General features: G+C 41.0%; 2 protein-coding genes across 2 annotated transcripts; both read left to right on the top strand.

The window, feature by feature from the left end:
- Positions 1 to 7,711: 7,711 nt before the first annotated feature.
- On the top strand, positions 7,712 to 8,227 carry MELLADRAFT_106578 (uncharacterized protein; the record flags this gene model as incomplete). Its single annotated transcript, XM_007410059.1, has 1 exon — positions 7,712 to 8,227. One exon carries the CDS (start codon positions 7,712 to 7,714, stop codon positions 8,225 to 8,227), a length of 516 nt encoding a protein of 171 aa, XP_007410121.1.
- Positions 8,228 to 12,590: 4,363 nt separating this feature from the next.
- Positions 12,591 to 13,301, top strand: MELLADRAFT_106577 (uncharacterized protein; the record flags this gene model as incomplete). Its single annotated transcript, XM_007410060.1, has 1 exon — positions 12,591 to 13,301. The coding sequence occupies one exon, from the start codon at positions 12,591 to 12,593 to the stop codon at positions 13,299 to 13,301; it is 711 nt and encodes a 236-aa protein (XP_007410122.1).
- Positions 13,302 to 26,097: the final 12,796 nt, after the last annotated feature.

The following is a 26,097-nucleotide window of genomic DNA, read 5'->3' as shown; positions in this document are numbered from 1 at the left end:
GAACTGGGGGTCTGTTTTCGGGTGACTTGCTGCGTCTTAGTGTTTGAGGCAAGTGTCTGTGTGATAGCCTGCAACTCGATCATAGCGGATTTGCTAGCGTTGAGAAACTTCGTGGGATTGCACGCCTGTTGAGCAGCTAAAGCAATCCATATGTGTCCAAAAGCTACATACTGGGATCGGTAGCGCGCCAAATCTACATCCTCAGCACAGTTTCTGGAGTGACATAGGGTCTTGATCTCGTCAAAAAGTATATTCAAAGTGTCCTCCAAGGGTAGAGACTGCGAGTTCAAAGCATTGCCAAGATGCAACTCCATCAGTCGACAGAGAGTTCTAGCACGTCGGAACGGGTATTGAGCAGACTCATAAACTGTCAGACAGTCGAGTAGAATAGCTCTGATAGCTGGCCTGCATTCTGCTTTACGAATATTAGAATATAAAAAATTTAACTGGACTTCCAATACGCCTCCAATCGCCGAGGGAGGTAGCTGTATCCCTGTAAGAGTTTTATACAAGCTACAGTCGTGATCGGCTAGTAAAAGATCCCAGGTCGCTAGACGCGTCACTCGCTGGATGAGCTTACACAAGCCAGGTTCAGATTTCAGCAACGTTCTGTTATCAGCGTTTCTTCCACAGACCCGCCCAAGAGTTTCAAATGAATTGCGTGCATATGATAAGATAGCCGAGGTATACGCAGAATGGGCCGCGGCTTTGTTTGTACCAAGATGACACAATGCCAATAATTCCCATCTTTTGATAAGATGAAGTCGAAGTTCGTCCAGTTCGTGGTTATCATCTTCATAGCCGGCCCAAATTGCACATGCCTGCGAAGTACGTGTGATATTGAACATTTCGTCTGGGTATGAGCATGCATGCTTGAGGAACGCGATCGCAGACACGTGTTTGTCGGCATGATACAGAGCTACGCCTGCATTATAGTAAACAGATGTGATGCATCGAATGGTAGATACATCAGGGGCTCGTAATAACTTGATGAGAGACTTGCACCTTTCCAACCTGTCCAAGCATTGTCGATGAGTTTGAGGCAAAGTCAGCTGAAAGGAGCTTTCCGCTAGACAAATCAAGGATTCAATCGAGCCAGAGAGCATCATGTAGTAGGTGGGGCTTTCACAAGCCTGGTCAAGTGGGGTTTGTGCAGAAGACTTCTTCAATTCCTCGTGCCACACATCGAGAATAGTGACGAGAACCGAACAGCATGTGGCATTCACAACTTCTCGAACACCTTCAAGTTTACCGTCACCATCGCCGCGACGCCTGATTGTACGGACGCACAAGCGGCGCATCCGTTCGACACTGGAAGCAAACTTATGGCGCAATGCATCGGACAAGGTGGACTGGTGACAATATATCACCGAAAGACTAAGAATCGATTTTTCCAACTGAGTACAAACACTTCGATCTGTATTGAAGATCGAGAGGATGTTAGAAAGAATGGAACATATGCTGTTGGGAATCACAATCGCATGGACCGTACCCTCTCCAGATTTATTGAATTGTTCCAATGCGGCACCAGCTGAAACCAGTTTGATCAAAAGCAAATTCACCTCCTTTTCCAATGATGCGTTTCCCCGATCAACAGGCGTGATAGATTTATCGTGGACTGAGCTATGGTCAGCCTTCAAAAAAGGGGCTAAATGCTCCAACGTGTCGAGATCCCCCGCCTTGCGGGCAATGTTGGCAACCGCTTGACACAATCCTATCCATCCTGAGTCAGAATCATGGGTAGCTTGAAGGTATATTCGTGCTGTACGAATTATCTCAGTGATGTAGTCTTTGGTGTGTGAGACGACATCTGCCAGCTCATCAGGTCGCGATCGAGCATATATGAGAACACTCCGGCGAGCTTGGTCCATCAAGAGATCGATTGAGGAAAATTGGCGAAATTGTACCTGGCAAGCTAGCAAGGATATGATAGCGGACTTTCGCAGCTGAAACAATCGTTCGGGTTCTGACACAGAATCTCTAGTCAGTGACAGGGATTGACTTGTCAATGCTGACACTCAAAGCCAGGCGTTTTCATGAGATAGTGAAGTCAAATGCATACCTAGGGTATCGTCCCACGCAGCGCAAGCTTTGACTACAGTGGTGTAAGATGCTTGGGCAGCAGTCAAAATCTTCGCAGAGCAGGCGTTTTCACTGTCGGTAGATTCACTAAATGACCAATGGCTGAGCGATTTAGGCGAGTCCAATGCCTTGATGCAACACTGAGCTCGAATTTCGGGAGACTGGGGAGGCAGAGCACCTTGTGAACTTTTGCTAGTTGTGCGTAACGCTGATTTTGGTGGGCTAGATGTAGCTTTGAGAAATGCCTGAAAGCCCTGGGCTATAGCAGTGGCTAGCAACGAGACGTGATCTGGATTCGTCTTGCAGTTTTGGTCAATTTCAGAGAGATCGAAACTCAGCACGGTCGAAAAATCTTGCCAGGATTCAAATGGAATAGGTGCTGCAGTAGTAGGTTTAGGCCGGATGGCCAACATCGTCGAAGTAGCGCTTGCTGACACTAAGGATTGTAGGTAGATATGAGCCACATCTAACATGCGCAAAGCTGAATTATACTGAGTTCAACAAATCAGTCTCAACCGACGATATCAGTAAAGACCTTTTTTCCACTTACAAGCCGCAGCTCGAGTGCGTGATTCACCAGAGCCAGTCCAGCCCTTTCCACGTCGAAAAGTTTGATTGGGAGTGTGCCACCAACATAGAATTTGCGCAATGCGTAGAGGGCAGATGCACAATCATCAATTATCTGGAGAACTTGTGAAACGTCCCATCCTCCGCCCGCTTTGTTTACAGAAGGATTTTTCGACTGTCCTTTGATTATGATGTCTGATATATTCAAGTCAGAGCCGTCATCAGCCTTCCAGCCGGAGCGATATATCTCCGCCAGTTTCGTAAGATGCATATTTATCGCCTTCATGGCAAGTTTACATTGTTCGGAGATGCTGAGAGTGGGTGAGTCTGGAAGAGCAGCCTTGCTCATGGTAGGCTTGAGGACAAGTTTGCTGATTTGTTTCGTCTCGAATGTCTTTGAATGTTTGTGTCCATTGACTTCCATTTGGCGAATACCCTGTGTCAAGCCTGTAATTTCGGGCTCGTCTGTCGAGGTTTTGCATTTTGTTAAAGTACGTTTGACTGAGCGTCCGTCTTTGATCGTTTTGGTCGAAGTTTTAGGCAATGTCTTGGGCTTTGATGATGTCTTCTTCACGTTGTCAGGTCCGTCAGAAGTGGATCCCAGATTGCTTGGCCCTTTCGAGATGGAGGGATCGTGTGTTTTAGACGGGTTGGCAAGTCCTTCGGCGAGACGCGTACGACCACGCGTCAGTCTCGGAGGAGGCTGTTCTTCAGTTGAGTTGGGCTTGGCGCGTATCGGCATCGTCTGACGGCCAGTACCGTCGTCTGTTTTCAAGAAAACAATAACACAGGCGTTTTAGCAGTATGAGGCCGTTGCGGGAGAAGTAGACACCTTATGGAGTTTGATTGCTTGACTGGATGCCAACAAGGTCAAGCTGCCGAGCTTGAATCTTGAAAATTGATCCCGAACGTGTCGGGTCACGGCGGCTCTTCGAAGGCGGATCGGGCTTGGGCTCCCGAGAAGTAAACCGAATCACTTTTTGCGCCTCACCGGGATTAAGGCTGTGACCCAGCCCTGTGAGTACATGACCAGCCCCGGGGCCAAATTCAGCTGTAAACACCACAAGGACATGCAGATGTCCTAGGGATGACCGGGTTTTTTGCAGGGGAAGGGACATCCCACGGGCTTCCAAGGGTGTTCCTATTTAAATGTAGGCCCAGCCAGGCATCCTGAGTGTGTGCTCCGGACGTCCGCACGCCCTGACATCCAGGGGACAGCCCAAACGGGGGTGCCATTGGAAGCATATGATCTCGGACAATCCCAAAGTCCAAGGGTTAGGGTTAGGGAGTCCTTCCGCCCAAAAGCGTCTTTGTGGTGAACCCAATGACCTGGGAAAATTGCTCATGGCTGACCGGAGCAGGCCCTGCGGGGCCAGGCTCATTTTTAGGGACAAAATTACTTGGACAGGGGATAACTATAGCAAGCCTGGCTCGCAGAGCTGCTCACCGCCAATTGGGGAGCGCAGTGTGATTTTGACTCTCTGAATCTTGGCAGCTTTCAGCAAAGCTCAAAAAAAATCTCACGGGGAAATGTGTACTGGAAGCTAAACTTAGGCCCAGCAGCGCTTCAGGCAAAAAGAAGCGTTTTTTTTGAGAATAGAAATAATATCAATTCTCAAAAAGAAACATAAAAGAGTGTTGAGAAAGATGAAACAAGGAGTAGTAAAGTATCTTGAAAGAGCGTAATGAGAAGAAAATGAAAGAAAAATCAAATCAAATCAAATAAGTAAAATAAGCAAAAAGCAAAAACTCAAAAGTGAGACTGTCTAGTTTTCTTTTTCATTGCCTTTTTTCCAAACTCTAGAACCTTTCCAACCTGACCAAAATCCCCAATTAGAGGTACACCTTCATTTGCCCAGATTTGACCACTAACAGTCATCTCAATCATTCAAGGCACCATTCCACCCCGTTCCGCTGTGCAAACTCGACCAGCAATAGAGAAAGATTGCTCAGGGGTGGCAGAAGCCGCTGGTATGGCTAAATAGTCTTGAGCAAGGACCAATAAGACTGGGTATTTTCCAGCTTGAGCCGGTTGATAAAGACAAAATGATAAGTTTACAATAGCAGGAAGAAGATACACATTTAGGAATATCACTTACTTTCCACCAGTCCAATGCGGATTGTGGATCTTTCATATCAGTTGAAGCCGTTGGATCAATTCCTTGAACATATCTCTCGAGCTCGTTCAGTTTGCTTGAAGTGACCACCTCATTGTAGAAGTTCAAAAAGTTGTCAATACTGTCAGGGGTGGCACTTGGTGGAGGGGTGTTGATTGGTTGTTCTTGATGGTTGGGCAAATCGTGTTGGGTTGTGAAACATGTTTCTAATAAGTCTTGAGCCCAAAAATGATGTGCCGAGTCGTTTCCAAAGGCGTGAGCAAAGAACTTGAGACATAGACCAGGGTGAAAGATTGCCGCTAGAACTAAAGGATCACATCCAAGCGCCTCTTCCAACTACATGTTAATTTTACCTATCATAATATCAACCATTGGGAAGAGCGGATCGTTTTTGTGCATAGCGTTCAATTGTTCTTCCATTGATGATATAAGCTGCACATATTTCACTAATACCATACAATCGGTCGGTTTGTCGCCTTCCATATCTTGAGTCATTATCTTATACGGCTACAAGACAAGGTAGTGAATAAACAGTAAGAAAAATAAACAAAAAAGTTGAAAAATGATAACACACCGCCAACATAGATGCCTCGGATTGAAAAATCTGAGGCATCATCAGATGGAAACCCTCGGACAGGTCTTGTCCGAGGATTTGATCCGAGGTATTTTTTGACGCAAAATAATACCTCGGATCAAAACCTCGGAAAGATTTTGTCCAAGGATTTGAGTCCGATGATACCTTGGATTTTTCAATCCGAGGCATCTTTGTTGGCTGTGACAATCAAGACTTACCGTCAGTATATCTAGCATGTCCCTCATGGCTTGCCAATCGGCCACTGAGAATACTAGCTCCTCAAAATACCCGTCTCGTTTACTGCCCTTTCTTGGACAACACCTCTTGGAGTGGACCTCAGTTAGATCCTCTTTCATAACTGTATTGATCAACTAAATAACATCACCTTTGTCAGCCTTGTATATAACTACACATGAAAGAAAAGATGAAAACACATAAAAGAAAATATTGAAATATGAAACAAAAATGATACTAACATTGCAAGCCTGCCACATCCGCTCCCAACGTTCAGCCTGAATTCCCCAACGGATTCCATGCCCCAACAAGAGAGCCTTGAGGGGCCGTAAACCTTCAGATTAGTGTTGAACATTAGCATGTTCTCGTTGCCAATTGAAATCGGCACAATGACCACTTGACTGAGTCAACTTCTTGTTGACGGTGTCCATCTTCAAAAAGATAGACATAATATACACCTGTGGTGCACAGAATGTTTGGCCATAAGCCGAAGATATTGTATGCAGTATCAAGGGATAATGTCCGAAAATCGGGCCGCAGATGAGCCCAGATTTGGCAGATGACTCTGAGAAAATTTTTTGAAATAACTCCACAAGTTTTCATAAATCTAAGTGGTAAAATCATCAAATAAAACAACTTTTTTTGTATCATAACCATGCATTAGAATCTCTAGAGCTTGTGGGCCTATCTCACATCCCTAAAGTGCCTCTGAAGGTGTTAGGCAGCCCAAAAATCGAAATTTGACTCATCTGCCCAAATCTGGCTCAGTCTCAGATTCATCTGTATGAATCTGAACCTGACTATTGTAAAGTCTTAAGATTCATCTGGCTACACAACCGTCACTAAAGCCGTAGCAGATTGATCTGGCTACTCATCAGGCAGATTCATCTGCTGACTATGTATGTACATCACATTCACCACACTACTCTGTACAGTACATCCATTACAGCTTGACTCGTTGCTCAACCACTGTACACACTGATCTACATATGTAATGAATATGGAATTTGATTGTTGTATCCAGGAAAAGATTTGGGGGTGATCTCATCTGGCCTCATCTGACCCTCATCAGCACAAAATTGACTTGCTACAGATCCGCCATCTCATAATTCTCAAGGGGAATTCTCATCTGGGCTCATCTGCCATTCTTAATATAACATTCTCACGTGCCACCAGCATAGTGGATGTCTCACTTATGTTGTGAAAATATCACACTCCATGGACTTTCCTCATCGAAATAACATAGTATTATTCCAGACATGAAAGTCCACACAAGATCTGAAGGAAAAGGATCTTTGGGTACCTTCATGTTGACTTCTGAAGCAAAGCGTGCAAGTTAATATTGGTTGTGCAAAAGTTACATTTTTGTGAACATTTCACACAGCGTATAATCTTGTGAAGAATTCACAAAATGTATAATCTTGTGAGAAATTCACAAGATGTATAATCTTGTGAAAAGTTCACAAGTTGTATAATCTTGTGAAAAATTCACAAGATGTGTACTCTTGTAAAAAATTCACAAGATGTATAATCTTGTGGAAACATCACAAAATGTATAATCTTGTGAAGCATTATATCATCTTGTGAACAGTTCACAATATATAATATCTTGTGAACATTTCTGATCGTGTTATATCAATTGCATTACATGTTCCATGGAAAGGAAGAGTAAAATATCATAATTCAAGCTTGCTCTGTAGCATATCCCTCCACCGTTCCTCCAAAACATTATCTTCAGCAATCGTTGCTTCTGAATATTGGCAAGTGTTGTGCAGAAGAGAAACTAGATGAGTGTCCCATGCAAAGATCACACGTGCATGATCTAGAAATAGTCCATGATATACGGACTCCACAGTTTCGGTGCACTCTTCCCAAGTTGTCTTTGTAACAATGTGAGAAGCGTGACTGCCTGTCACCAACTGTATGGGAAGCGTATTGGCAGTTGGATCCCATCTTAAAGAATATAACATATGGAATTGAGCCTGGCTGAAATGACAAAATACAATTATATGAATCAGAAAGTGCTTACCTGAGTGGCTAAGGCCTAGTACATTTATAAGCGGAGCTGGTATCAAGATACGACTGGTATTTTGAACACCTTCCCAAACTGTGTCCTAGTTACAATTTCAACAAGTTCATGGAAATCCTTCAAAACCCACTGGCCACTGCCACACGACAAAACTGGTATCCAATGCCAGGCAGTTCCGCCCTCATCGCTAACACATTTCACCAGCCGGTTATGTATTACACCCCTGCGGAAGCATTGGCATGCCCCACATACCCTTTTTTCACGGCTCCTCCACCTGAAATCAAACCAATTACCATCGCTTTTGTCTTCAACAATCACTATGTGTCCCTAGAACTGAGTTTTAGCGATGATCTTCCAATACCCAACCTATGCTCTGAATGGTCCCAATTGCACGACAACGCCGCGGATACATGGACCGGAATGTATGAACAAAACTTTTTGGTATTCAAGAATATTGCTAAGGAGATCAGGACAGAACGTAACAAGCGCCGGGATGAAACTGATGGCCCATCTCAGTGTGTGACAATTGACATATCCAGTCCACTCACCAGTCCAAGTCCTAGTAGCTCAAGTAGATCAAGTAGCTCTAGTAGCTCTAGCAGTTCTGATTCTGATTTTTCGTAGTTTCATCGTGTAGTGTGCTCATGTTGTGAAGAGTGTTTAATGTACCAGGGGCTCATTTGACATGTACATAGATCAAACAAATAAAAAATGGTGTGAAATAAAAGATCCTGAGTGTGATTGAACGGTAGGCCCAAAAGAGTGCTTTTGAAATCACATGTCTTTGCAGTTGTCTCCATGTGGACACATCAAATTGTGAGATGCATGTTTTTGAGAATTCCTCAGACGTACAGTATAGATATGAAATTTGAGTGAGTGTGAATGATATATTTGGTGAAATGTTCACAAGGTGAAATATCCTGTGAAAAATTCACAAAATGATATATCCTGTGAAATTCTTACAAGGTCGTACATTTTGTGACATTTTCACAAGATTATACATTGTGGAAATTTTACAAAATGTATACATGCACTACACTTGCAAAGGTTTTTTGCTTTTCTAGTGAAGGCATTATGTAATGACGGACTTTTTTGTGAGTCTCAAAGTGGTGTAAAAAATCACAACATCATCTTGGTGCCATATAATGTTATAAGACCATGTAGCTTGGATCATCTTACAAGATGATGAATTGTGTGAATTGTTCACAAGATGATCTATTTGGTGAAAAATTCACAAACTTTATCATCTTGTGAAATTTTCACAAAATGACATATCCTGTTAATGTTCCACAATATTACAAATTTTGTGAGATTTTCACAAGATCATACATTTTGTGAAATTTTCACAACAATGTAACCTTTGCACAACCAATTTTACCTCCCATGCTTTGCTTTAGAAGTATACATGAATGAAAGTACTCAAAGTTTTTAAAAAGAACTTTTATCTCAGGGAGGCTGAGGTGAATAATTCACAATGCTGTGAAAAGTTGACATGCTCGTGAAAACTTCACAATATTGTGAAAACTTCACAATATTGTGAAAATTTTGCACTCTTGTGAAAACTTCACAATATTGTGAAAATTTTGCACTCTTGTGAAATCTTCACAATATTGTGAAAAATTCACAACATTGCGCAATGTGATCTTTGCATGAGACATTCATCTAGGATCTCTTCTGCACAACACTTTCCAATATTCAGAAGCAACAATTGCTGAAGACAACACTTGGAGGCTCAGTCAGTGGAAGGGTATGTTGCAGAGAACACTTTCCAATATTCAGAAGCAACAATTGCTGAAGACAACACTTGGAGGCTCAGTCAGTGGAAGGGTATGTTGCAGAGGAAGATTGGAATGTGAGATGTTCTATATTCAATTCCATAAAACATGTAATGCAATTTTATATATGTACAAGGACTGAGAGATACAACATGCTGGTGGAATGTGAGAATCATGTATGAGTATTGAGAAGGGCAGATGAGCCCAGATGAGATTCCTACTTGAAGAGTAATCAGATCCAGATGTGTAGCAAGTGAGTGTTGTGAATTTGAAGCTCAGATGAGCCCAGATGGGATTGCTCTTTACAGAATCATCAGAGCCGTATGTGTAGCCAGTGAGTTTTGTAGATATGAAGCTCAGATGAGCTCAGATGAGATCCCCCCCAATGTATTGGCTTGGAATCAAAGCTCATTATGTTATGTACACGGGTTGAGTCAAGCTGTAGCAGGTATACAGTGTTTTATTACCAAGTTGAGTCATAGTACACATGTACAACCAGCTAGAATGGAGTCGTGGTTGAGGGTAAATGCAGCAGATGAATCTGCTTGATGAGTAGCCAGATCAATCTGCTACGGCTTTAGTGACAGTTGTGTAGCCAGATGAATCTTAAGACTTTACAATCGTCAGGTTCAGATTCATACAGATGAATCTGAGACTGAGCCAGATTTGGGCAGATGAGTCAAATTTTGATTTTTGGGCTACCTAAGAGCACCCACTATGGTGGGCGTGATTTATCGTAGATTTTGCGTTCCTGAGCGCCAAATTTGATGATGCGTGTAACAACTAAATTGTTAAACGCATGAATTCCACTATGGGATGATGTAACGTCTGCTTTACCAAAGATAAATCACTGTGGATCGACCAGATCCACAGTGGTCTAATTTTGAAATGAAATAACTTATCTTTCATAAATTTCATCCAAAAAAAATCACCAAATGCCTGCTCCGAGCTCCTTGAAAAAGAAATCGAACGTCTTTTGAAGTCTTCAAACAACGATGACGAGCAGCAGGACTATGACCAGTTGGTCTTTGACAGCCTCTTCAATGAGCTCCCACCACCGCCACCCCTTCCTCATACTCGTATACGTATAGATGGAGACCGTGTTGCTCGCGGTCAGCAACTTTACAATGACTACTTCGCACCAAATGCCAGATACGAATCGAAATTTGAACGTCGATTTTGAATGAGTTTTAAAATTCGAACTTTGAAGTTCAGGTGTTGAAGTTTGAGGATGAGGTTTGAAGGAATGAATTGTGATGTTTCGTAGTTTGGGGTTTTGAAAACTACAGTTGTTGACCGATTATCCTACGATAAATCAAGTTGTAGCTGTTTGTAGATTTAAACATGGGGAAAGCAAGATTTGATGCAGTCGTAGGGACTGCAAGTCTAAAACAGGTCCATAGTGGACCTGTCTAGATTTTAGCACTAAACTTACGATAAATCACCGAGTTACCGCACCCATAGTGGGTGCTCTAACACCTTCAGAGGCACTTTAGGGATGTGAGATAGGCCCACAAGCTCTAGAGATTCTAATGCATGGTTATGATACAAAAAAAGTTGTTTTATTTGATGATTTTACCACTTAGATTTATGAAAACTTGTGGAGTTATTTCAAAAAAATTTCTCAGAGTCATCTGCCAAATCTGGGCTCATCTGCGGCCTGATTTTTGGACATTATCCGTTGATACTGCATACAATATCTTCGGCTTACAGCCGAACATTCTGTGCACCACAGGTGATAATATAAGAGACCACATGAAATTAATGAACAGAAAAAATAACCAAAATAACTAAGATACTTATATCTTTAGTGAGTTGCTTCATGTACGTGTCACCTAAAAGGTAAGCTTTCTTGTGGTTACAATAATTTTGAGGCTTGTCTTCTTGCTCTTGATCTTCTTTGTCAGGGTTGGCTGTCTCAGTGGCTTCATCAGAATCAGAGCTGTGATTACTCTCCAGATCATTACCATCATCACTACTAAGATTCTCAAAGTTGGAATTGGATCCTGGCAAACCGCTTTCTGCCTCGTTATCTTCTTTGATCACAGCCATAGCCTTGAAGGCTGGGAATCTACCTAGTGCACTGTGACAGACTTGCATTGGTTTCATTCCGAGGGTGTCTAATCCAGCTTTGACAATCAAGCCCATCTTGTGACAGAAGCACCTGATGGACATTGACTTTGGTTTCCAACCAAACTCATGGCCAGATCAAAGACCTTCTTTGTATAATTGTCGGTGCATTTCACATTCAAGAGTGAAGTTGTTGCTGCCGGAATCTGAGACATTGGCAAGCATGTACAATAACTAAGATGATGTCAGCACCCAAAGAGGAAAGATGATTGTTTTAAAAGGAAAAAATAACTAATTGAATCAAAAGAACAAACTCATCTTTTGATGAAGGTTGTTCTTCTTTAAGAACACCACCATTGGCTCAGCAAGCAAAGTACCCTTATGATGCCATGCCACAAGCTTGAAACTTAAGTGCCGGACTACATACTTCCAATCATTTGTAATAAATGATACTGAAGCCCCAATAAAGGCTGAAGGATGCCTTTGACCATTGTAGAACTCTTTCAGTACACAGCTGAAAGCAGAGCCAAGAAAATTGAGATAGTATTACGCGCTCTTCTATTATGCGCTTATGTTTTTCGTTTGCTTACATCATTAACCTGAATGACGTCATGTTTGAGTTCTCATATAAGGTTTCTTACTCTTGACATTGTAACCTTTTTCTCTCATCGAACTCAAACTTATTTTTCTCTTACAATCTTCGTTCCTCAGATTGTCATTTCATTCGATCAGTGTGTTAGCTTTATATAAAAGCTAATAACCTGTTCATCACAGGTATTGTCATTTCATTCGATCAGTGTGTTAGCTTTATATAAAAGCTAAACTCAAACTTATTTTTCTCTTACAATCTTTGTTCCTCAGATTGTCATTTCATTTGATCAGTGTGTTAGCTTTATATAAAAGCTACGTCATCACCATATCACCACAACACATCACAAAAAGCTTAAAATTTTTTTTTTTTACACACATCACATCACAATCGATTCATGACATTCAATCTCATCTTAAGCAGACAACTCATCTTTTCACTTCTCACTTTGATTTTCATCGTCATCATGTCATCCAATGAAGCCAGACTTCGAATAGTCAAACTCGATGACGATAACTATCCAGAGTGGAAAGGCGATATCACTGGAGCTCTCATGTCGGCAACTCTCGACGAGTTTATCGATCCTGAAGCAACTCCAGTTACTGCTCCTACCGAATTTCCCGTTCAACTTGAACGGAAGGTTCTATACGAAGCTTACGTAATTCATCAACGCAAAGCCGCCGGCATTATGTATAGCCACATGACTCAACCATATCGAATCATCGTTGAATCCGAAGGGTTCATCAGCAAACCCTTGGACATCTGGAACCTAATGAAAAGTAAATTTCAATCAACCGCATCCAGTAGTAAAGGCAGAGCCTACTCCTCTTTCTTTCGTATCACGTATCAATCACTCATCCAGTATATCAAGGATACTCGTGCTGCTCTAGCTGTCATGCATGCTTGTGGAATCAATTTCTCTGAAGAGATTCAAGAATGCATTTCTGAAACGATTGTCGCCAAATTACCTAATAGCATGGAAACGACACTTGCCTTGCTTGATTCCAAACGGCCATTGACGACGAAAGTAGTCTTAGATAATCTCGACAGTCATTTGATTGAATACACTGAGCGTCATCGAAACGATAACAATTCAATTGCTCTAGCTACCGTCTCGAATCGTCCACCTTTTCGTCAACCTGGTCGTCGATTTCCATATCCCACTTGCACTAATGGCACTCATAATCCGGCTGTTAAGGGTCATAAATCTGACGCCTGTTGGGTAGCATTACCACATCTTCGACCAGCCAATATGCTGAATTGAAGTCAAGCGACCACTGCTGTACTTCAAACTGCTTATGTGGATGACTTAATTGAAACGACTGCTTTATCATGCCACTATAAAGTCAATGGAAGCAATATTCTACTTGACAGTGCGTGCTCAGATCACATGGTTTCAGACATCAAACTTTTCAAAAATTACACTCCCGTTTCCCTTATCAATTCAGAAGTCTCTCTTGCCGATGGTGGAGTTATCAAGATTGCTGGCAAAGGCAATATCAGTGTTCACTCTATTGGTGAAGAAATTGTTCTTCCAGCTTATCACGTTCCGGATTTGGGAAGCCCACTCATCAGCATGGGATGTCTAATCAATGAAGGATATCGTTTTGAACACGACAAAGGAATCATTCTGTTAACTAAGGATGGAACTACTGGTCTTCGGGGTCAAATTCGAGATCGTGTTATCGAATTAGATGTCACTCTAGGCACGTCCATCTCATCTATATGCAAGAAAATCAATGTTTCTGATTACACTGCTTTACACAGAGGATCCGGACACACCAATCCACGACGGCTCCAAGTGATGTTTGGAGTTCAGGCACCAGATAACTGGTTATGTGAGGATTGTGCTTTATCAAAAGGACATCGTCTCCCTTATCCAGGTACTCTTCCAAAAACCACCTTTCCTTTAGAAATTGTTCATAGTGATTTGAGTGGAAAGATCTCAGTTGTATCTGAAGGTGGTGGCCTTTATTATTTCAAGCTTACGGATTCTTTCACCAATTACAAATATGTTTACATTATGAAATCAAAATCAGAAACTTTTTTGTGTTTTATCAGATTCAAAGATGAAGTTGAGAACTTACACAATCGTAAGATAGTGAGTCTTGTGAATGACCAGGGAGGAGAATATATGTCCAATGAATTTCGAGAATTGTTGAAGGACAATGGTACTGTTTCATATCTAAGTGCTCCATATACTCCTCAGCAGAATTCCATGTCAGAACGTGGGAATCGTACCACGACGAAAAAAGCAAGAACTCTTCTACAACAATCTCATTTGCCTTATTCTTTTTGGGGGGAAGCAGTCAGTACAGCGGTGTTTCTAGAAAACATAACGCCCATGGAGAAGATCAAGGATCAAACACCTTATGAGCTATGGTTTGGTAGAAAATTTGATTTATCAAGGTTGAAGCCGTTCGGATGTCGTGCTTATGTGCTTGTTCCTAGATCCTTTTGTAAGAAGTTTGATGACACTTCTGAGAAAGGGATTCTGCTTGGATATCAACTTGGCATGAAGAATTATCGTATACGTCTTGATAGTGGAAAAACAGTTTATTCTCATGATGTAACTTTTGACATCAACTGTTTTCCAGGAATTCAACGTGAAAGAGCTGATGAATCATTAACAGAAATATTTGAAACTTCGTTCAGTTCTGCCGGTAATATCACACATGGAGGTTCTGGACCAACTTCTAGCGTAAAGCCACCTGGATCGTCAAACAATGAAGATCAACAACAACAGACTGAAGAGAATGTTTCTGATGAGATAGTCAATGCATCATCACAACCGGAAGAACAACAAATTATATTGAGATCAGATCAAGTAGAAAACAGAAATTCAGAAGAAGAGTCAACTAATGATCAACTTGTTGTGTTTCAAGGAATTCCGATGCAGATTGAACATCCAGTACCTGATCTGCCAAATCCTGAAATAGTTCCGCCTGTTGTTCCCGAGAAGAGAACGTGGGAATGGCAGTTAGCTTCTCTCCCGGCACCTCAAGACATATCGAGCGTAATTGATCCAGCCAACATTCTACCACCTGAATCAAAACGTCATCGCACTCATGCTGCTCGCCGACGAGACCGAATTACCAGAAGGCGGATCGCAAGAGCTGCACGTTATTCAATGTCACCGGAAATCATCAATGCGACTCTAGATTCTATCAACGCTTGCAATTTTGACATGCTGGAAAACTCTCGTCGAAGAATCACAGCTAGAGTTGCGAAAGTCGATATGGATCCGAAGACATATCTACAAGCTTTGAAATCTGATAACGAATTTGACTGGAGAAAGGCAATTGACAATGAATTAGAGAACATGGATAGAAGAAAAGTGTGGGATGTGTGTGAATTACCTGAAGGGAAGAATGCAATTGGAACAACTTGGGTGTTTAAAAAGAAAATGGGGGGAGATGGAGAATTGATTAAATTTAAGGCAAGGTTATGTGCGCAAGGTTTTTCGCAAGAGTATGGTGAAGACTATAATGAGACGTTTGCTCCAACAGGAAGGTTGGCAACATTGCGACTGCTGAACACGATAGCGGCGATTGATGATCTTGACGTGTATCAAATGGATGCTGTGGCAGCGTTTTTGAATGGGTCACCTAAAGAAACAATTTATATGAAAATACCTAAGGGTTTACATGTTGAAGGAGCAACTTCGACATCGGTACTCAAGTTGAATCAAGCATTATATGGTCTGAAGCAGGCGCCGAAAGTATGGTACAACTGTTTGAAAGCATTCTTTTATTCCATTTCTCTTGAACCATCTACGTCCGATCCAAGTCTTTTCATTTCCGTTGATCCTGCATGGAAGTGTTATGTGCACGTTCATGTGGATGATATGACAATTGCGACGGATGATTTTGGTCGTTTCAGAAGGTTGATCACGGAAAAATTTCAAATGGATGAGGATGTAGATTACAAGTATATATTAGGAATGAAAGTTTCACAAAACAGATTAAACAGAACAATCACATTATCTCAAGGCCAATATATTCATGATTTATTACAGGAATATGGTATGTTGGAATGTAAATCAGTTGGTTGTCCTATGATTCCTGGAACGTATCTTGTGCCCGGTTCCGCGACTGAAATTGAAGAATTTAATGATCTGAAAGAAAATTATTGTCATGCAGTAGGAATGTTGATGTACCTGAACAACGCAACTAGGCCCGATATTTCGTTTGTTGTCTCTCAACTTTCACAGCATTTGAACAATCCTTCAATATCACACTGGCAAGCATTTAAAAGGGTATTGAGGTATTTAAGTGGAACACGTAGCATGGGTTTAATTTTAGGAGGTAAAAGGATGGAACTGAAGGCTTTTGCGGACGCGGATTTTGCATCGTGTCCATACACGAGGAGATCAACAGGGGGATATATGACAATGTTAGGTGATAGTACAGTGAATTGGAAAAGCAAGAAGCAGGAGAATGTAGCGACGTCGACAACAGAAGCAGAGTATAGGTCAGCGTATGAAGGAGGACAGGATGTTGTATGGTTTACTCACTTATTAAATAATTTAGAAGTCAAACAAGAAGATTTACCACTATTGAATTTAGATAATCAGGGTGCGATAGCATTAACGAAGAATGAAAGATTCAAATCAAGGACAAAACATGTTGATGTTAAATTTCACTGGCTAAGAGAGCTTGTATCAGATAAACAACTCAAGGTAGCTTATGTTCCTACGGAGGATATGATAGCGGATATCTTAACAAAAGCATTGACGCCAGCAAAGCATAGGAAGTTTTGTTTGTTGATGGGGTTAGATGATGTATCAAAGACGGGGGGGAATTGAGATAGTATTACGCGCTCTTCTATTATGCGCTTATGTTTTTCGTTTGCTTACATCATTAACCTGAATGACGTCATGTTTGAGTTCTCATATAAGGTTTCTTACTCTTGACATTGTAACCTTTTTCTCTCATCGAACTCAAACTTATTTTTCTCTTACAATCTTCGTTCCTCAGATTGTCATTTCATTCGATCAGTGTGTTAGCTTTATATAAAAGCTAATAACCTGTTCATCACAGGTGTAAGTCTTATTGTTTTAGTAGTAGTAGTATTTATTGATAGGGATCGAACTCAAACTTATTTTTCTCTTACAATCTTTGTTCCTCAGATTGTCATTTCATTTGATCAGTGTGTTAGCTTTATATAAAAGCTAATAACCTGTTCATCACAGGAATCTCATTTCATTAAGAAGGGGAGGAATGAATACACAACCAACAACACACACAATCAAAAGAGGAATAAGTCTTGAGATGGTGAATTGAAAGACTTCAAACAAGAAAGAAATGCCCTTCTTAAACAGGGACTTTGATTATCAATGAATTAAACTCAAGACCTACAAGTCTTTGGATTAATAAAAAGCTAAAAGAGGACAATAAAATCAAAAGTATCACTATCTAGGTGCACTCAGGCACCTTCCAAATGAGCAAATGAGCTTACAACTCAACAAGAAATTATTAAAAGTGAATAAAGGGTCTAATATTATAAAATCCCAACTCTCATTAGTTGCTTACCCAGATAATAATAATAAAAAGATACAAAGATTTATTCTAAATTCTAATAATAATTGTTGCTAACTAAAAGGCTACAAAAGGTGGGAAAAGAGACACTTGTATAGATCAAAATTGAAACACACACAAAAAAGAAAGTGCGACAAAAACACCCCTCAAACTCGAGATTCACCTTCAAACAACTTTTTTCACACACAAATCATTGAACGACCCCCAAATTAAAATTGATAAACATCTTCAACACACCCACATGTATCATTGACAAATTTTCAAGCACACATTTATCATTAAAACTGAGCTGTCTACCACAAAAACTGAAAAATCCGCCAATTTACCCTTAAAACGCCAAAAAAGATAAGAAATAGGGACTGTATCAAAATTCTGAATAGACAGAAAAAAAGGTCTCCTTCCGCTCCACAACTAGCCTTAGTCAAGCCAAACTCTAACTCTATTGGTTGTACCCTTAAAATGAAATTTGATTTTATGTGAATAAACTCAAAATTGAATTTACCCAGTTTACCACTTGGTATTACCACTGATGATGATGTATATGGTGTATAATTGATTTGTCATGTTCATATGCGAAAATATAAACCTCCCCAACTTATTTCTAGGCTGATAAGATGCTGTGGTACCCTAAAATCAAAGTTGTATGATTGAAAATAGCACTTTTTATGATTTTGAAAGTGATTTTTGAGTTTCAAATCCTTGTAGTTGGTGTCCCAATTAACTGAGTGGAATCAGTACAGAAAGATAGAACAAACGACAACTGAAGATACCCAGAGATGAGATGCGCAATCAAGAAGAAGCTTATCTAGCAGGGGCAGAGCAAGAGCCCCAACGCTCTACACGGGTCAGTCAGAGGTATCGGACAAAGGTGTTTTGAGTACACACAGAACACCTCTGACTTCTCTTCTCATACCATCCCCTTCGATTCCACCAATCCCGCTTCTTCCATTCAATACAGCACCTTAGAAGAATCCCTTAATTTCTAGTCGGCGCATTCAACAGCGTATCTCTTCAAACTCAATCTCCAGTACAGGCGTTTGGTCAACATATATATACATTTTTTTTTCTTCCCCACCATCCCTCACCAGGAAAAAAAAAAAAAACTCTTCTTCCTTTTGAGATACATCTTAAAATTCAATAAAAATCCATTAGTAAAAGTTAATAATGATAAAATATAACATAAAAAATTAATATTAGTAAAAATAATCAGAATAGTAAAAGTATTATAGAAAAAAAGTTCATATATGCGAGTTTCTTTTTCAGTTTTTTCGGTAATTTGTTTCTTCTTTCTCCTTTTTTCCAAGAGAAATCAAACGTTGTCCTACAAGAGTAAAGTAAAAACAAAGATTGTAGATGCGCAAAGCTTAGTATAGTAGATCAGACAATGTGCGTAGCAGAAAAGTAGTATAATTTGTAGGCCTCTGGCGACCCCATAGGGGTTTGTTTGTTATTTAGGTCCTCATTACTCTCTCAGACTTATGTCTCGGTTTCCGTCATCAGTAATTTCAAACCTCGTTTCGTGCGTGCCGCTCCGCGGCCCCACTCCGCGTAACTCAAGGCCGAAGTGTCTCAGACGAAGTGCCTCAAGATTTATGTACTAATTTCACCCTTATCATGTGTAATGTCTAATTTGCCAATGCTGTTGTTTGATAATCCCATGAATCCATCTTTCAAAGTGATCCCTGCTTGCTTTTTCAGTTTACCACCCCAGTTTACCACCATCTCCAATTTTAGAGTTGCTGGATTTTCGAAATTTGACCTTATTCAAACCCATACCTCAAAACCATGATTCCCTCACATAACTTGTTAAATCCATACACATCTGTAACCATAACTATTAAAACCCATAATTTTCAAAATTCCAACTTCAGACCTGTATACTCTACATAACCCATGAACCACCCAACTACACATAAGTTCTAGAGCCATAATTTCGACTTTTGGCTTCATTCTACGCTACACCCCCTACACATAAACATTACACTCAAAAATCAACATGTAACATATAAAAATAAAATGAAATGAAATGAATAAAATAAAAAAATAAAACTAAAAATGAATTGTGTATTTGTCTCTTGAATACTTTTGATTACCACACCGTCCAAACGTCCTGTATCAAACAGAATTTGCTAGTCAAGTCCTGTCAAAAGCAATTGAAAAATGGTTAATGATTGAATCAGCTTGAAATTATTATCAAATGAAAAGCAAAATTACTAAGACCTAACCTTGAGTTCCTGGTCAATGACCAAAGTGCAAAGCAATAAATGTAATTGTTTTGCCTCATTGGCCAACCACTTGCGACCATATACTCGCGTGTCAGGTTGTATCCGGTACAGAATGGCCTTGAGCATAGGATCATCAATCCTCTTAAATGGCAGCGCTTGAGATACTTGCCAAACTGCACTACATTGGTTGAGTGTCTTGACTGAAAACGCTGGCGGGGGTGTTACAAACCGGGCAAGTGAGCCTTGATGGGCGTTCTGGAGACGTTGAGCTCAGAGTTCCTTCACGGTGGGAGGCAGCTTGGCACCAGCTGCAATGGCCTGTTGACAACAGGGACAGCCTGCACCCAACTTCCCAGGTGCATTACTTCCATCTCGGTGAACCTTCAGGTTAGATTGGGAACTACCGCTGATACGTACTACTTTCCTACATAATCAACAAGTGTAGGACATAGGAGGTCCATCAGGAGGCTATAGAGTTAGATTTCATGAACAGCAGCCTTCATGGTTGGAAATGGAATAAAAACACATAGACCGGAGAGAAAGAGAGATCCACGTACATCTGCCTCTCCATGTTGGTTGACACCATGTTCCGGCTCTTCAAAGTACATATACGGAGTGTCATGATTGAGCTCATTGGGCTGATTGTGTTTTTGTTTGCAAATACGCTTGTTCTCTTCGTCTGAGTCCTGCCACAAGTCAACCGTGGGTGGACCCAATTGGTTCTAAAGCGAATCCTTTGGAAAATTGCAAACAATCAGTAAAGATAAAAAAGATGAAGATTAAAAGAAAAAGTTAAAAAAAGTTGAAGTTGAAAAGTAAAAGTAAAAAACGTCATATACCGGTGGACGCGGACGAGCTGGACTGGAACTTGAAGTATTCACAGACGTTGAGCTAGCTACCCCAACATCTGAGACTGAGACTGAATGTTCTCTTTGGTTTTGGTTTGAGGTACCGGTAACTGTCTAAGTAAAACAAAAGAAAGAGAATGAGTGTTAGATCCAATCTTCATGAAACAAGCCTGAGAAGATAAAAGCCATCTTTGACTTACTTGGAACAGTGAAACTAAAGCACCAGCTGGTTCACCGAGATCTAGACCACCAGGTAGAGAGGCTGAGCACTCTCTACGGCGATGAACATGTCCATTGCGCACATCCCTACCTAACCCTAAATTGACTAAACCATGGCGAGAGTCTGAAGATGGAACAATCATGCCGGGTTTTCGCCTGGCAGGTGTGACAACGCGAGAAGAGCAACAAGGTTGGCTGGCAGGTTCATTGTCAGTTTTGTAGCCCGAATAAACAAAAGATTTGATGGTAGTTTGCTTAGACATGATTGGAATTGGATACTATGATTGTGAAAGGGTGGTTGTGGTTATTAGATTGGATTGAGTCAATAAGAATTTGAAAAAATGAAGACAAAGTCTCGATCAACAATTATAATGAAGGGAGTCAAGGAGATTGAGAGATGGTAAGAAAAGTACATACCTTTATATAAGAAAGGAGTTGACTGGTCCACACTATCAAACATTGTATTTGAAGCCACTGATTGTCAAGACTGAGTGATCTTGAGATCCAGTGGCATGGAAATTCCATGGCGTAAAGACATATCTTGAAAGAAATATCGAAAATTCTCAATCAATATGGTGAAGCGCCAAATTGGAAAGGCTGGACTTAAAGATATTAATTGGTGTCCAAGGTGTGAATGGGCAAGTAGATGGGTGGCTTTGGGTAGTGTGGAGAAGCCTGAGCGCAGGCTGGAAACTGGAAGGTCAGCATGGGTAAAGGGGTTGTCAGCGGAAAGCGCAACGTCCCTAACCCTTTGGCCCCAATTGATAACAGAAAGTGCAACACCCGGGGTCCGGGCTGCCCGGCAAGCGGAGCGCCTGCACTGGGCGCTGCGAGCCAGACTTGTCTGTACTAATAGATGATATGATGGCAGATATTCTTACAAAGGCCTTGCTGCCCAAAAAGCATAAAAAGTGTTGTTCTCCGATGTGCTCAAGTGCTGTATGAAAACTGGGGGGATTGAGATGGTAATCTCACAGTGCGCCTGTCAGCCCTGAGTACATAAACATGTACCCAAAACTAACTTATAATATAGAACTTTCCCATATAAATTTGATTACATGTACATGCAGCTTATAAAACACATTTAACATGTAATAAAACATATACAGACATTGATTACATATACATATACACTTAAAATCATATGTAATATGTAATAAAACATCATTTTTACCTCATAACTCAGTGTCAAGAGTTAAAATGCTTATACTACATAATTTACATAACATGTATATGTAAGTATGTAGTGTTTGTAATAATCATAACTAATAGTACTAATTAAACCCTAAACCAAGGTAGTGATGTAAACAAATATCACTACAGTTAGGTTTGGAGAGGAGAGTATATAAACTCCTCCTCTCTCAGCCTTCAGAGATTTCCCCCCAAGCAATTATTACACCATACTTTTAAAGAACAGCATTAAAGTTCTATTGAAGTAACATCAAGAGTCTTATAAATATAAGACTAGTGATAACTTCATAACTTTAATCAGCTTCCTGACTAAAAGTAAGTAGTAATCTCTTCACTTTGTCTGGGTCCTCTACTTTCCCTAAGTAGAAATCTTTCAGGTTAGTGACCTTCCAATTAACTTCAGGTTGGTTACCTTTTGAACAACCACAGGTTAGTGACCTACATCAACTCACAGGTTAGTGCACCTTTTGAACAACTACAGGTTAGTGACCTATATCAACTCACAGGTTAGTGCACCTTTTGAACAACTACAAGTTGGTGACTTTAGAATAACCAGATTAGTGACCTTCACCTCACTCTTTAATCTGTTACCATAAGGATTAAAGTAGAGCCTTGGACCCAGCTCTTTTATTTCATAATAATTATGAATTATAATTCAAACCTCCTTTTTAAGGAGTCATCTAACTGTAGTCTGTCTGGATTTATCCAAACAGACTGTTAGTCCCTTTTCCTTTCTTGCTTTTGTTTTTATTCTCATTGTATTTACAAACTTATCTTTGAAATACAACTAATTTAAATCAAAAGAACCCACCTTATCTTCCATTAGTGAGCTTAGAGTACTCTAAAAGAATACCCTACCCTCACAGCGTCTTTTCTACCATGCACCCAAACTTAACTAATGCACTCACCAATACAGCCATGAGTTCCTTGCTGATGCTTGTGGCTGTATCAGCAAGAGATTTAGTTAAGTTTGTCATGCGCAAATGTTATTCTTTTTGTGTTGTTTTTGTTGGGATAGTCCTACGTGACTTCAAATTCTTTATGTAAAAGTCCTGTGAGACTAACCCATGATACGTAGAATCTAAGTGTGTGCTAAACAAACATATTACATCATGTGAAAACCGTTATGTAAAATTTTCACTATATAAATATAGATGTAAAACGTCGTGTGACACAAGCGTGAACAGCTGATCCAGAGCTGTCACTTGAATGCGAAGAGATGCGAGGATGAAAGTGTCACGAAGGGAATACTCCGAAGAGCGAAAGCATATAATGTGGATCTAATAATGATATTAATTTCTTATCTGGCTGTATCAGCAAGAGATTTAGTTAAGTTTGTCATGCGCAAATGTTATTCTTTTTGTGTTGTTTTTGTTGGGATATCAGGAAAACTGATTCTTACAAGATGAACAAAAGAAAAACTCAGCATGTGATTCTGATCACAAGAAGACTGAGTGCTGAGACTGAGGATAAGTGTCGAGTATTTTGTGATACACTATTGAGAGTATCAACAATAAATCCTACTGGAGCAGTCAAGGAAAGGTGCTTCCTCTTCACCTTTCCTTTGTCTCTTTCTCTGACTGTTCCAGGTAGGATTTCTCTCTGTTTCTCTGTTTCTGTTTGCTTTTGTCCGTGAAATTTACATTACCTTTCCTTTGTCTCTTTCTCTGACTGTTCCAGAGCTCAAGAGGTTATGAGCCCGTCGTCTACCGACTGAATTAAAACCATATCTCATATTCCTAGTTCTTCGAATGCCTCAATTAACTTCCCGAATCTAGTTTCTAAAACTCTAATCATCATCGCACTTCTACCTAAATCTTCTTTCATCTGTATCCTTCGTTTCGGAAAGGTCCGAAGGTACAATGACTGATAGTACAGATAAAACAATCAAATTATCTGGAATTACTCCACTCCGCCCTCCCGGGGACGACTCCAATTATCTTGATTGGGAGTTTAAAATCGAACTTGCTCTCGAAGATGCCAAGCTCTCGTATGTTCTGCAGCCTATCGTGGCGAAAGACCGTCCATCAGGATGGGACGTCGACAACACCAAGGCCTGTACCTTGATCTCGAGATCTATCGAAGATGGCAACCTCAAATATATCAAGCCGCATCGGAGAGATGCAGCAGGTATGTGGGGGTCACTTCGTCTTGCGCATGAGGACTCCACCTCTGGAGGCCGAATGCATCTTCTCCATCGTCTCATCACCACACGAATGGATGGTGAGGATGTTATCTCTCACATCGACAAGCTCCACACCGTATTTGAACGACTTGACTCCTTAATTACGAGCGAAGCTCCTCTCACCGTCGATGAAATCTTCACCACATCTATTTTAACTTCTCTTCCGGTTGACTGGCTTCCTGTCGTTACTCCCCTTATGCAACGCACCACTGTCAACTCAGCCACCGTCATCCGAGCCATCAAGAATGAGGTAACTCGCCGTAAGACTTCGCTTGATCAATCATCCGATGCTGTGGCAGCAAGAGCAAATGCGACTCGAGCTTCTGGTTTCCGCCCTCAGTCTGGTCCATCGCGTAACACTAAGTATTGCACTTATTGCAAGAGACGCAATCACGAAGTTGCGAACTGCTGGATCAAAGAAACCGATGAAGGACGCCCTTCTTCTACTCCTTCACGAAGAGGTGGATCATCTCGAGCCTCTAACAACTCTTCTCGGTTCACTACCAAGGCTGGGAAGACGTCTGTACTCGCTCTTGACTTCTCCGATGATGAAGAAGAATCGGTCAACGAAGAAAACTTTGTTCAAGTAAAATCTGCTAAAGTTGTCTCCGCCAACGCCGTGAACGTGTCCGATTGGAACATCGACTCAGGTTGTTCACTCTCAATGACCCCACACGAATCATCCATTACCGCTCTTGAAAACTCGAAGAAAATCATCCAATTAGCCGACTCATCGTCTATCAAGGCTACTCACTCTGGAACAACTGTCTTACCGATGAATGGAACGGATCATCATCATCGTGCTCTACTGGTTCCAGCTCTTCAGGAACCACTTCTCTCCGTCTCTTCTATCTGCGATGATGGATTTGTACTTGTATTCAACAAATCATCTTGCTCATTCTATTGAGCTGATGATGTGTCTATCACCTCAGCCCCAGTCAGCACTGGCTACCGAAGAGGAAATTTGTACTACTTGGCTGCTAAGGTAGATGAACCATGCTCCAATCAGGTTTTGGAAAAGATTTCTGATTCCACTCTTCTTCACTGGCATCGAAAACTAGGTCATATAGGACTGAAATCACTCAAGAAACTTCTATCAACATCCGATATCAAGCCTGATGTTATGAATGAAATAGACGTTCAGAGATGTCCTGTATGTGTCAAGTCCAAGATGGCAAGGAGCTCTTTTAAATCTTGTTCAGACCACAGATCTACTTCTGTTGGTGCTCTCATCCACTCTGATGTGTGTAGTTTTGAAGTGTCATCACGTGAAGGGTATAAATATTTTGTAACTTTCATCGACGACTACTCAAAGTTTACCATCATGTATCCCATGAAATCAAAGAGTGATGTGTTTTCTTGTTTCAAAGCTTTTCGATCCAAGTTTGAGCTACATCTATCCGCCTCCATCAAAAAGTTACGAACAGATAATGGAGGGGAGTATCTGTCAAAAGATTTTTCATCCTACTTAACGGATTGCGGCATTGAGTATTTCCCTGGTCCTCCTCACTCTCCTCAACTGAATGGCGTGTCTGAACGGGCAAATCGCACTATCAACAATCACATCAGATGCTCCCTTCTCAGTTCGGGTCTTCCCAAAAGTTTTTGGGTTGATGCGCTACGGTTTCTTGCTCATTCTCTAAATTCTATTCCCTGTTTCACTCCTTCGGGTTTTAAGTCCCCGTGTTCTCTTGTCTCCACTTCCCCTGTTGACTTGTCCAAACTACATGCTTTTGGCTGTGAAGTGTACTTTAAAGTCCCCGAAGCAAACCGTCTCAAACTCGATCCCAAGGCCAGACGAGCAGTTTTTCTATCGTACCTTCCTGATGGAAATGGTTATAACCTGTGGGAC

This window comes from Melampsora larici-populina (genome assembly GCF_000204055.1).
Source record: "Melampsora larici-populina 98AG31 unplaced genomic scaffold MELLAscaffold_18, whole genome shotgun sequence".
NCBI classification, from domain to species: domain Eukaryota; kingdom Fungi; phylum Basidiomycota; class Pucciniomycetes; order Pucciniales; family Melampsoraceae; genus Melampsora; species Melampsora laricis-populina.
This window is presented reverse-complemented; position numbering and strand designations above follow the sequence as displayed.